General features: G+C 36.1%; 1 protein-coding gene across 2 annotated transcripts in view; it reads right to left on the minus strand.

Moving 5' to 3' along the window:
- Positions 1-14310, minus strand: part of LOC145269246 (isoleucine--tRNA ligase, mitochondrial-like) — a 131236-nt gene that overhangs the window by 98635 nt on the left and 18291 nt on the right. For both annotated transcript variants that reach the window (XR_013864967.1, XM_080124869.1), the window contains exons 5-7: positions 13261-13310; positions 4880-4992; positions 839-935 (exon numbers count right to left, since the gene is read on the minus strand). Coding sequence is in view for 1 of the 2 variants with exons in the window: in XM_080124869.1 (XP_079980995.1) it covers positions 839-935; positions 4880-4992; positions 13261-13310 (260 nt within the window). In the remaining variant the exon portion in view is untranslated. The remainder of the gene's footprint in view (positions 1-838; positions 936-4879; positions 4993-13260; positions 13311-14310) is intronic.

Consider the following 14310-nt stretch of genomic DNA (forward strand, 5'->3'; position numbering starts at 1 on the left):
TGTTCATTTGTTTTCTTGTCGTGTCTGTTATAGAGTGCGATGTCATCAGCATATATACCCATCTCACAGACAATTTTGTCAGGGAGGTCATTTACGAATATTAGGAATAATAGAGGTCCAAGGATAGACCCCTGAGGCACTCCCACATTTATATCATATTGTTTAGATGTACGGCCATCGAGGACAACCTGTATTTTTCTCTTATCTAAGAAGGATCTAATTATGTTAAGTATTCTTCCAGTGATACCGTATGATCTGATTTTCCTGAGAAGACCTTTGTGCCATACCCTGTCAAAAGCCTTAGATATATCTAGAGCTACCGCTCTACCCTCCCCTGCTTTGTCAAGTGAATGGTATATACGTTCAGAGGTTACAGTTAGAATGTCTGCTGTGGAATGGACTTGCCTAAATCCATATTATTGGTTGGTAAGAAGTTTAGCATCTGTAAGGTGATGGACTAGAGCTTGGTTAATTATGGACTCAAATTATACAAATATGTTGTTTGTTCTAAAGATTAATTTTCATCATTTATACTTTGATTATAATTTCGATCATATGGGTCCCTGCATCTCACACATATATGGCCTAATCTAGAAGTCCAACTATACGCATTAAATTAGGCTGTATTTCAGCGGTAATGTGCTGAATGTAGTCTTCTAAGTGATCTATTGTGTCTGGTTTACCAGTGTAGAGAAGGTAGGAAGAGGGGTTAATTGAGCGAAACAAAATTTGAAAGCATTGGTAGCTAGACACAGTTTGTATGCATTTATTTTTCTAAAAGCCGCCCCAGACGTCAGCATGTAAAACGAACGTTAAATGGAATTAATTTTTTGATTACCTGATTGTCGGACTGAAGCAGATGGCCTGGTTTGCTGGAATCGTCCATGGTGTGGTTGTCCATACCAGCAAATGAAACGGCATCTCCAAGAGTTCTTCTGTCAAAGGTATATGAGAAATGCAATGTATTTTTCAAATCAATGAAAAAGTGGAACAAGAATCTTCTTTATGTATCTACTAGCAGGGGTACCCGGCATCGCCTGGGTGATTGGAGTTGTAAAAGAAAAAGTGTTAGTTGGGAGGGAGGCTCGAACCTGTGACGAACCCGAAGGCGGAAAAGAAACTGAAAGAAAACGTGACATCTTACCATTACGCTACGAAGCTATAGGAAGTGAAAAGTGTTCAAATTTAACGATGCTAATCAAAAGTTGACTTGTTAAGTGAATACGCAGGTGCAGAAATAAACATTGGCTGAAGGCCAGTTCAGCTTTCCGTTGTTTCATTTATTTGTTTCCCCGCAATGTTGGGGAAACAAAGCTGCCTGCAAAAAGGGGGAGCTCTCAAAGGAATAGCAATTGTCTGATATGAAGGGTTTTCCCCACATTGATCAAAGCTGATTGCCTTCAAGACATGCCGGCCACGAAGGCCAGCGAGCTGATTTGATTAAGTTTCGCTCTTTTACAAAAAACGCGCGAGGATGGAATAGCGTGAATTTTATAAAAGTCGATCAAAACAAATCTAGAGACAACCTCTGTTCACAAATCTTAGATATTATTATCTAGGGAGTATATAAAAACTTTCTAAAACATAATACCCCCCCCTCAATGAGAACCTTCGCGAATAAAGTCATCTTGGACATACAATAACATGCACGCTAGTTTTGCCATTTATATATATGGATTTGATTATTGGAACCGTTTGAGATGGGTAATTTGTATTTATTTTATTTGCAGACTATTATCCTCATCATTGTTGTTGTTGTTGTTTCACCAGGTTTTGGCCAACTATTCCTTAGGCCTTCTTCAGGGGCTCATATCGCAGTGGATAGAGGCGTTGAATCTCCAGGTGAGCACTGTCTGAAGATAGCGGTTTCAATCCTACCCAATTTTTGAGTTTTGAAACTGATCTAAAATTAGTCTAATTTAAGATATCCTGAACCTCATCTAAAAACAGTACAATTTTTTAGATCTTGAACCTGATTTAAAAACTAGCCCAATGTTTGAGATTCTTTGCCGAATCTATATATATAAAAATCAAACGTCTGGTTTGTTCAAAGTCAATAAACTAGAAATTAACACGCCCGTTTTCCGTGAAATTTTATAAGTGATTGTTTATCATCTAACTGTGTTTTTAAATATTAAAAAGTAAAACATATTAAAAAATAAATTTTTATTCGTCGAGAATACTTTCCGATTTTTGCTGAGCCGATTACCATATATATATATATATATATATATATATATATATATATATATGTCGCTTATTCTTTACTTAACCCCCTCCCCTTACACACACCTTTTTTTAAAAGCAGTTTTACATTTGTTCGCTGCTCGGCTGACACTGATAATTGCCGGTCTCGCCCGATCCATTCACGAGAATTCGGGTAAAATTGTGCAAGAGTACCCAACTATTACCGTATTAAACAAACTTTGGTACTTATGCAGAGAGTGACCTGGACGTAATTCAACGCACGCCTGTCTTTCCCTGGAACATGGCGTCAACAGCTGGAGTAAGCCGAGCGACAGTGTCGCCGAGGAAATTTAGCCGGTGTCGCCGATGAAGAACAACTTTCAAAACAAAGAAATAAAGCATAAGTAAAAATTTGTTTGTCCCCACCCCCCACTAACTTATTTTAACGAAACAAAAGTACACTTTTTTTGGTACTCATGCAGAGAGTGATCCGTGCTGAAATAATCATACTATTATTTAAAAAGCCATTCTTAACATGGGGAGGGGAGCGTGTTTTGTACCTATTCTGTACTTTTAACCTTACAATTGAATAAAAAAAACATATCATAAAACTTTAATTTAACGTGGAAATATGATTTAAAAAATAGCGCGGATCGCTCTCTGCATTAGCACCTTTTTTTTCTTTTTTTCGGAGTTATTTTTATATAAGAAAATATGATTGCTTTTTCTTTATTAAAACCGTGATACTCATTAGTGTTGTGCATTAAACTAACAACTTATGTATAAAAAAAAAGAAAAAAAAAAAAAAAAAGAAAGTTAATTTTTACTTTTGGTCCACCTCCACAATTTTTAACATAAGTAGGTAGCAGTTGTGTATTCTGAAATCCGTTCTTAACATGGGGAGAACAGGGGTATTTATTCCAAAAGCCGTTTTTTTACATGGGGAGTGTCGGCGATGAAGAATAACTTTCAAAACCAAGAAATAAAGCAAACTTATTTTAACAAACTCGAAAGTACACTTTTTTTTTTTTTCAGAGTTGTTTTTATATAAGAAAATAGGATTGCTTTTTCTTTATTAAAACCGTCGTACTCAAGTGTTGTGCTTTAAACTAACAACTTATTTTAAACAAAAATTGTTAATTTTTACTTTTGGTCCACCTCCACAATTTTTAACATGGGTAGGTAGCGGTTGTTTATTCTGAAAGCCGTTCTTAACATGGGGAGGACAGGGATATTTATTCCAAAAGCCGTTTTTTACATGAAGAGATTAGAGGTGTTTATTCTGAAAGCCATTCTTAACATGGGAAGATTGAGGGTGTTTATTCCTAATGCCATTCTTACCATGGGGAGATTGTCGGCTTTTATTCCAAAAGTCGTTCTTATTATTGGGAGGTTGGGGTGTTTATTCACGGTCAGATATATTCGGTGGGTTCTTACACTGTTTTGTATAGTTTTTTAGTTTTTTACTTATTTTCCCAAACTTAACATATTCAACAGAGTCCACGACCATTTGTCTGTTTCAAATACATTGATAAACACTGTGTGCTTTTCCGAGCTGATTAAACCTTTTACATTAAATAAAAACACTAACAAATTATCCAGTTATGTAGAAACGTAACTTACCTTACCTTTGCTTTCATTTATTTGTTTTTGGACAACTTTTTGAATCAGTGTATAGTACCCCCCACCCACCACCACCAAAATATTAATTGAAAAGTAACATTTTTGATTACAAAAACCACAAAAAAAAAACAAAAAAAAAACGCTCGATTAACTGTTTCAACATTTTAGCAACGTTTGGCTTAATCCAATAACTCCTGGTCAAGCCCAAGCCATTATTGATGGAAACTCCTAAGGATCCAGGTCAGATTCTGCAAGAGTACCGTTTTTTTTCATTTTCGTATTTTTTTAAAACATTTTTGGAATGGATTGCTGTACTAAGGATATAAGAAACATGCATTTTCTCTTTTTTTTTTTTTTTTTTTTTTTTTTAGATTTTTCCATTACACCAAATTGAGCCACAGCAACGCGTGGCAGGATATAGGTAGTATAAAAATAAAACTGGAATCAACTCAAAGAAAAAAAATGTAAAAATACTTACTTGATATCGGATCTTTTCTGGGAATTTTGAAAGAGGAAATGTAAGCCACAAGAACTGACCAACATGATTTGGATTATACACAAGATAACGGTGCAGTTTCACACCTTAACACATGTATATTTGAGTTGACCACTGTGAAAAACCACTATATAGTTAGACATATCAAGTTTTTGTTGAGAAATATGAAAAAAGAGTCACAAAAAGGGGGCGTTTTTAGCACTGAAAGTCCCCGGGGACACAAAGCAGAATTTTGTCAGGGTCACCCATATTGGATTTATATTAAGAAACATGGGCTCCACATTTTTCAGAAAAATCTAATGGATGGATCAAAAGTTATGGGGCAAACGTGTCATTTTTGGCCATTTGGGGGCATTTTTGACCTCTTTTGAGCCCCTGGGGACGCAACGGGAATTTTCCCACAAAAAATTTTTTTTACTATGCACATTTATTTAATGAAATACAATTTGTGGCAAAATTTTAGAAAAAACTAATGGACGGTGATCTGGAAATTGTCTGGACTAATGGACGCACGGATGCCACTGGAAACTTTATAATAATAAATTGGGGGACCAAAAATGTAAAAATACTTACTTGGTATCAGATCCTGGATCTTTTCTGGGATTTTTGAAAGAGGAAATGTAAGCCACAAAGACTGACTGATATGATTTGGATTATACACGAGTTCAGCTTCAGCCAATGCTGTTCTGTAAAAAAAAAAAAAAAAAAGAAAACAAAACAATTAAATAAAAAGATTCCAATCAATAGTCATAAACAAATATGCATCCAATTTTTCTGAATTCAACAAAATTTCACACACATTTCTAGATACCTATATCTAATAAGTTCAAAAGAAAGGACACACTTAGGGAGGTATTTTGGTGGTCAAGTCACTAATAAGAGATTAGCTGGTTTTCCGGCATAGCCCAGGATGTAATAAAGATTGACTGAAATACATGTTCTAGCTGGTTTCTAGGCGTTGCCAGGGATGTAATATAGACACATTATGTTGTATATTACCTGTTCTCTTCTCCCTAAGGTAAAACAATTTCATATACATGCTGTAAATTACCTATGCTAGGGATAAAACATGAACAATACCAGTCCTAGGGTAGATAAAACAAATAATACATAGAGATGAAAGATTCCTTTCCCCTAAGAATAAAACATATGTTCAATATCTGCTTTTGTTTTTTCATTGTTTATACGGTCCCGGGCAACGCTGGGTAGCCCTGCTAGTGTTATATAAACACCACGTATTTTTGCATGAATTTATAGCTGAGGATATGTTTTATTTGGATTGTTCAGACTACTGTTCTCGTCTCTCAACATTTCAACTGGTGTAAATGTTGGTCAACTCTGACCTTCTCTATTCGGGCTGGTATTTCGCTAGAGTTTCCCAGTTCTGAACAGGAATCTTGAAGGCTTTAAGATCGTCTTTTATGCAATCCTTGAAGTACCTTTTTGGACCATGCTAAGAACATTTTCCAGTCTTAAAAGCTCGCAGTAAAACAACTGCTTAGGCAGCCTCAAATTCTCCATCCGAACATGACCTGCTCAGTGCAACCGGTTCCCCATCACCATCGCTTCAATGCTCAAACACTCAGCTTTCCTGAGAATACTCATGTCAGGTGCCAGTGACTGCCATTTTACATTCAGAATTTGCAGATGAATTTCTGATGGAACCTCTCAAGTTGCTTCAAGTGCTGACGCTGTGTTTACCAGCACTCTGATGTGTAAAGTAAACAAAGAACACAGGTCGAGTAAACACTAATCTTGGGTTTGATAGATTTCAAGATCATACCACAGCTGGCTTTCTGAATGCAAAAGTTTTTTTTTTTTTTAACAAACAGTCATAAGAATTCAAAATGTAGGTAACAGTCAGCTAACCTACTTCCTATCTTCTTTGACGTCGTTCAAAGGGTTGTTAGGGATCATAATATGGGCACAGCCTCTCATTTGAAGATTTCAATATTTCAGATTTACATTAATTTGAACCATAATCATTAGGCACCAGGTAAACAAGATTCCTTGAATTTCAATTTCTTCTTAAGATTGCTTAAGTTTAAACCTCACAATTTAGACGTTTGGTTATAGTCAGCTTAGGCACTCCTTAACTTCCAGCAGTTAATAATAAGAATTAAAGGAGCCAACATTCACAGTATGCCGACAGGGTCTCCTATGTTGACCAATGAGGGAGCATCTGGAGGCGATTACAAGACAAATCAGTTCCTTAGGCTTTTTTTCTGTTATGCCGATATCTCCACTCCACTGTGTATGCACTCTTTTTTAATGTTTTTCCGATCATTCTTTTTTTTATTTAATAATCATTGAAAAGTTTTTCTGGTCCTATTTTAATTAAGAATTAAAGAATTAGTTTGTTGTTTTTTTTTTTTAGAGAATTATTGAAAATATCCAGCTAACGCAGAGTTTCCGTGAGTGAGGCTGAAGGGCTCCGGAAGCCCTATCTTAAAGAGGACCAAATGCTTTATATGGAAAAATTAAATGGCTGCAGACATTTAATAATTGAGCTTTTTTACTGGAAAGAAATATGATACATAACTACAGGTGTAAAGAGTTTCAGGTTGGTTCATAAAAAATTAAATCCATCCAGCGTGGCCACAGCCGAAATTGAACTCACTACACGAGTTTGTAGTGTAATTCAAATCTTGTCAGTAGCTGAATACTTGAAGCTTCGTCATGACTATCAAGGGTATTTTTTATCGTGACGCCATCACTAGATGGGTTGCCTACCACGGCTTAAGAGAGTCCCATCTACCCTCGAGAGATCGACAGACTGCGCCAGTTTCTTATTTTACCTCGCAGTACATACAGCCCCTCGTCTTCCCAAACGGTCACCCATCTAGTACTGGCCAGGCTCAACGTTGCTTAACTTCATTGAACATCTATAGAATGCCAACATTACATATGAATGAGTCCCCTGTGGAATTTCCACAGGCCTCGCTAGTAATACTATCAAACACTTAGTTTTAAGAACTAAGAATTAAGTGACTAGCAGAGAGACCCGACGTTGCCTGGGATAGAATCGAAATTTTGTAATCGCCATCGATTGGTTGCCTGCTCGAGTTTGTAGTGTAATTTAGATCTTGTCGGTAGCTGAATACTTAATGCTTTGCCAGGGCTATCAAAGGTATATGTAAAGAGTTTCAGGTTGGTTCATGAAAAAGAAAATAAATGAATAAAAAAAAAAAAAAAAAATGCAACAATTTTTGATTAATGAAGTATTGTAATTAACGTTTTTAACTGCCGGATACCGTTTCATGCACAAAAAAAAAATCTGTCGTTCTTTTCTCCCTGTGACATGAGAGTTAACCGTACAAAAAAAAAAAAAGGTGTTCTTTTTCCTACTGACATACAAAGTGACTCTGAGTGAGCAAAAAAAAAAAAACAATCTTCTCTCCAATCAAAAAAGTATGGGCTGTTTATATGCTCAAATTTGACATATGCAAATTAAAATGCGGTCGAATTTGAACATATGTCACCTTTTTGTGTCCTATCGGTCAAGTTTTGAGTTTTGAGTGTTGCACACGCCACCCTTGGCCGCTTGTTTCCGTGACTGTCGTCACAATTAACGAAAAACAAAAAAAAAAAATGGTTGTAATCATTATCATTAGTTAATGTTAAAGTTTGAAATTAATGTTTTTCATATTTATTTTAGAAATTATCTTGTTAGAGCTCCGTGAAAAACCCTTGTCACTGCTCAAGGGCTCCATGGTGTCCTGAATTTTGGGAAACGCTGAGCTACCATACTTTCTAACTTCCGGTGTGGCTGCTACTGGAAGCGGTGACAAGGCAAATTTGTTCCTTCACTTTTATTGTTCTCCAGTATTTTTTATTGTGAAGCAATTTATTGAAATAAAATATAAGAAAAGGACATTATTAAAAAATATACACAATAAAAATTAACAAAATTATAAAAAGATAAAAATAACAGTCTTTATTTGCACTTTTTAATAACGAAATTTAAAAAATAAAAGTTTTTATTTTATTTGAAATATGTTTAGGAAATCATAAAAATACATTTTATTTAATTTTAAAAATAAAGGTTTTTTTTATTTGATTCTATATAATAAATATGTTCATGAAAGTATAAAAATAAAATTATTGAAATCAAAATAACAAATGAGATTATTGAAATCAAAATAAAATTTCAAACATCATAATTCTTTTTTTTTTTTTAAAAAGAGCGCAAAATGTGTTTTCAATAATTCTTTCTTTTTTTTAAAAAGAGCGCAAAAAGTGTTTTCAATAATTCTTTCTTTTTTTTAAAAAGAGCGCAAAAAGTGTTTTCAATAATTCTTTCTTTTTTTTAAAAAGAGCGCAAAAAGTGTTTTCAATAATTCTTAGGTAAAATAAGACCGAAAATCTTTCCAATGATTATTAAATCCCAACACTAATGAACATTTCAGAAAATATCCCAAATCACATGCTCCCACACTCTTATGTATGATTGTAAACTAACGCCTGAATGTTTTTCCGTTGTTCATGATAAATGTTCTGTTTGTATACATGTAATACGGTCCTATGTTGTCTTATTTTTATGTCAAATTCGAGGACACACAAGATTGGTGACCCCGGACGCAGAGGTAATGCTGGAGTAGTTTCTGATTTCTGCCCATCAACCACTACTCTTATGAACCTATCAAAGAGAAATGATTTAATAATTGAGAAGACATTTCCAGCTATACTGTAGCTGGAGATCTTGTGGAGTAAACCTTTATGCCGTACAAGGCCTTTGATATGTCAAGAGCAATTGCTCTAGAAAGAAAGCCTCCGCTGAGAGATTCGCTCATCCTATGGTTGGTTGTTTTTGTTTTACGGCATATCAACCTTTTTCAGGTTATTTAGTGCCGAATCCAAAGATTTTGATGAAAAATTTTTTAATAGAATATATTTGTTGTTTTCAAGTCGGTTTCTATTTAATCCATAGTTGGGACCTCCGGGTCAGAGTGGACCTGGGAGCAATGGCAATTAAAGAGTGGCTCCACACTCCCTAAAGCCCGCAAGCTGGGGCCTCACCACTGGATATAGTTTAAGGTCATATTCAGGACCCTAATCTTATGAGATACAACTGTTAGTATATCTGCTGTAGATTTAGCAGAACAGAAACCATATTGCAAGTCACTAAGGACCTTATTTTTGTTGAGGTGGTTGACCACTACTCTATTTAACACAGAAAAACCTAAAAAAAAAAAAAAAGTACATGCACAGGGGAGACATAGGCATGAAAGAAAAAAGTGAAGGAACTGATTTGCCTTGTCACCGCTTCCGGTAGCAGCCACGCTGGAAGTTAGGAAGTACGTAAGCTGACTATAACCAAATGTCTAAATTTTGAGGTTTAAATTTAAGGGGTCTTAGGAAGAAATTCAAATTCAAGGAATCTTGTTTACCTGGTGTCGAATGATTATGGTTCAAATTAATATGCGTTTTATGAAACGAAAAGAGCATTGCGTCGTTTTCATTTTTCGGTTTAATTCCAGTTTGTATCGATTTGATATGGTTTTGAATTTTTGGCAATCAGGATAATATGTACAATTTAGTTTGTTCAGACTTCTATTCTCATCTTGATTGTTATTTTCAGAATGTTTTGGCCTATGTAACCTCCAACCTTCTTCCATGCTAGAAAGTTACACTTGAAAGTATGCTATACCTTTACAAGACCCTTGGCCTAGATCAAAGTGTAGTATCTGTTCCGGCAGATACTGCACTTAAGATAATTTGTACCAGTCAATGGAGGGGAAACCCTCTATACTGGGACAATTATTATTTTTGGTAACCAGAGTGACCCCTTTTAGGGGAGCTGGTTTTTACCTCACATTAAAAACGGCCTTGTGCCTAATTTGCTCAGTGGGGGAGCAAATAAATACCATCTGTTCCGGCAGATACTGCAAGCTATGACTAGCAAAGACCAGATGTGGGGGCAACCCCACATGCCTGATCATTAACCAGCTCCCATTTCCCACCTCTCGGGAGCTGGTCCCCTTTTTCCCTTCCCCCTCCCTTCACTCCTCACATTAAAAATTTGCCTTGTGCCTAATTTGCTCGGTGGGGGAGCAAACAAATACCATCTGTTCCGGCAGATACTGCAAGCTATGACTAGCTATGACCAGATGTGGGGGCAACCCCACATGCCTGACCTCTAACCAGCTCCCATTTCCCACCTCTCAGGAGCTGGTCCCCTTTTTCCCTTCCCCCTCCCTTCACTCCTCACATTAAAAATCGGCCTTGTGCCTAATTTGCTCGGTGGGGGAGCAAATAAATACCATCTGTTCTTCAGATGCTGCATTTCCATTTCTAGTTCTCTTTCAGTTGAGGAACAGTCCTTCATGACTGAGACAATTTTTATTTTTGTACCTTTTCTCCACGTTAAAAACGACCCTGGTGTCTAACTCTGTCCCATGGGGAGGCATTGTAAATAGGTACAAGGCCACCATTCGGCCATGTATGTAGTATTGTTTAACGGGAATTTTATCATGACATCCAATGAAGGTTATCCCATTGCACAACAAGAAAAAAAAAACGAAAGAATACCTCGATTTTTTTTAAAACATCTATTTCCTTTGAGTCTCCTAGAGACTCAAATATCAATAATATTTTCTCCCGGGTATACTTCGTTTTCTTCAACAAGAAATCTACTGAAGCCATGTTAGCACACTAAATATAAGCAGAACAATGACCAAACGATAGAATAGCGATTTGTTCAGGATTGATTGGCTGGTTGGTTGTTTTACGGCATATCAACCTTTTTCAGGTTATTTAATGCTGAATCTAGTTATTTTGAGGAACGATTTTTAATGGAGTATATTTTTTTTTAAGTCAGATAGTTGGGACCCTAACAGGTACTACCACTCCGGGTCAGAGTGGACCTGGGAGTAATGGCAATTAAAGGGTGACTCCACATTCCCCAAGGCCCGCAAGGCGGGGCCTCACCATCGGATATAGTTTTAGGTCATATCCAGGACAGTTTGTTCAGGAAGAAAGACCAGAAACAGGGACCCCTTTTTAAACGACAGTATAGCTTTTTAAAAGCCTGCCAAAACTGAACGAGAAAGGATGGTGACTCAAGGGGGCAGAGAGGTAAACTAAAATAGAAGGACAAAACAGCTACAGGTGCTATTTAAAGATTTTGTATGAAATAATTTTGTGAAATAGAAAAATATTTAAAGAGACAACTCCTAACTTTGGGTCGAAAATGGCTTTACGCAAATCTTAGTTAAAGACCGGAGTAAAAGACCATTCAGTGTACGAATACTACTAATTCATAAAGATATGTAGTATTATTCAAATAACTTTGCAGAGTAACGGGAATTTTATCATAACATCCAATGAAGGTTATCCCATTGCACAACAAAAAAAAAAAAAAACCGAAAGAATATCACGATAAGCATTTTTTTTTTAATACATGGAAGATAAATAGGGAAAAAATTATTTTATGTTCACTAATAACAGTGTCTGCCAAATTAGTCCCTCTGGCGGTTCTTAAAGAACTCCATTAACAATATTTTAAGGGATAGTAAGGGTAAGAATATAGGTGTCAAAGAACTTAAATAAAACATGTCAACACTTAATCTTTTTAAAAGAGGGTGTATGTAAATTACCTCCCTTGTGCCATTAACTTAAATGTTCTCATTTGAGAAAATTTCAATCCTCTTGGTTCTGTAATCCAAGAAAATAATCCAAATCTTCTGTGATGTAATGTATTTCTATAGAAGATTTCTTGGTTCCTTTTGGACTTGTGAATTCTAACGTCTCACTGGAGTTAATATTCTTTTTTTACAAGACCAATTCTAGGCCTTAAAATGGTTTTTTCTTCCTTGGTGAAGAGGTCGTTGTATTTTCGCTTACAACTCTGATTTTTTTAAACAGTCTTTTCTGACTAATTCTGTCGTCTTCCTTGATGAATCCCGATTGAAGAAAAATAAAAACTAAACCACTGGTTTCTCTTATTTAAACTTGTGATTTTTAACGTCTTTTCTCTTGACGCGGGATAGCGAGCCAACTTCTTTTTCTCTTGTTCAAACTTGCAATTTTTAACGTCTTTTCTCGTGATGCGGGATAGCGAACCGACTCTTTTTCTCTTGTTTAAACTTGTGATTTTTAACGTCTTTTCTCTTGATGCGGGATAGCGAGCCGACTCTTTTTCTCTTGTTTAAATTTGCAATTTTTAACGTCTTTTCACTTGATGCGGGATAGCGAGCCGACTTCTCTTTCTCACGTTCAAAACTTCGAACAAAATGGCGCACACATCTCCTTTTATTAATCGAAAGGCACGCATTGAACACGTGATATAACAAGCAGTAGCAGCACAAGATACACCAAGAAAGGGGGGGGGGTAAAGAAGGGGAGGGAGAGAGAGAGAAAAGGGAGGGGGTAAAGAAGGGGAGGGAGAGAGAAGGAAAGACAGAAGGTGGAAAATAAAATTTCTACATGTTGTCACATTTGGGCTGGTACATTTGCTACTAGTCTCTCACTCCTGAACAGGATTCAAAAGAGAGTTGCCAACCTTTGTCCCCATCGACGAAAATGTTGCATCCCTCTGCCTGTTTTACAAGTATTACCTCCCTCGACGTAAATACACCCAACAAACAGTAAAATCCCATCCCTACAGATCCGCAGATGCCAAACAACCTTCTATTCTAATAGTTCCTTCCCCAGAACTGCTAGACTTTGGAATTCTCTTCTGTTTCTGCTTCCCCGACTGTACTGACAGGCAGAGGTTCAAGTGTAATGTAAACATCTTGCTGCTAAACTCCCTACACAGCATCCCTGCAATATATGTCCCAGATAGTGGCACTGTGCCTTGTTTGGGGTGAAACCCCCCCCCCCCCAAAAAAAAAAAACAGTGTGGAATAATTGATTTTGTAAAGCTTCCATTTACAGTAAAGAATAAATTTTATTCTTTTTAAAATCACTTTCAAACATGGTTAAAAGAAAAAACTATAAACTCTACTTACCGAGATGATGGGGACCAATACACCGGCATAAACTCTTGGTATATCAGACCCTGAAATTATAATAAATCATTTAATTAAATTGACTAAAAGTAATTTCTATTATCTTACTGTATATTTTTACTTGTATGACAAGGTTGTTTACCAAGGAGAGTGACTTGGTGAGTCAGTGCTGTGGAGATGCTTCTGAAATAGCTGCTACATCCTAGTCATGACTACCAGCTGCCCGGGTGTTAAGCACAAGGAAATGATAGGCACAACCCCTTCAGATCAAAGGGTTGATATGTCGTCTGTTATGTCTGCTTGGCGGGTCTTGTCTTAGAGTTCTCAACGTCATTTGTGGCAGGGATTTCATCATCATTAATTTTCTCCTGAGAATTAATTATCTGGGCAGGGATGTTTAAAAAAAATTTACCTCTGCAGTCTCTACTAACTTTTCTCTATAGTAATTAAGGAAGTCTATTATATAGAAAGGCATTATGGTACATATGCACACTTTTTAATATATACATATGCACATAAAATTATGAACAGTACATAGGACCCTTGCAAAGCCGAGCTGAACTGCTAGTATATATATATATATATATATATATATATATATATATATGAATAAAAATGAGATGTAGTTTACTTGAAGCATTGTGTGGGATAGATATGTAGAAGATATTTAGAAGGCTATCACAATGCAAGGAATGGAATGTAGTCGGTCTTGAGGAAGAAAGATGAAAACAAGTGACAATTTGCAAATCAAGAAGTGTATAGTAATATATATGTCTGCATATACATATATTTATTTAATTGTGTTAAGTATCAATGTCTTACTTGAATAGGTCTACTGTATGTGACAATTTCCATAATATATTTCGGGGGAACCCCTTTTCAACTGATGGATGTAACAGATCTATTCAAAGCATGGATGGAAGAGTGAAAACAAATGAAATGGCTGTGCGGGATACCTCAGCAAATATAAGGAAGGAGGGTGTATATGCATAGTGTGTTTTGAGGTATTAATGTTATTGCTGTTATTGTTAAATTTTTCTTTTTACTTTT

This window comes from Euprymna scolopes, chromosome 45 (assembly GCF_053919585.1).
Source record: "Euprymna scolopes isolate OS-2025 chromosome 45, ASM5391958v1, whole genome shotgun sequence".
Classification (NCBI taxonomy): Eukaryota; Metazoa; Mollusca; class Cephalopoda; order Sepiida; family Sepiolidae; genus Euprymna; species Euprymna scolopes.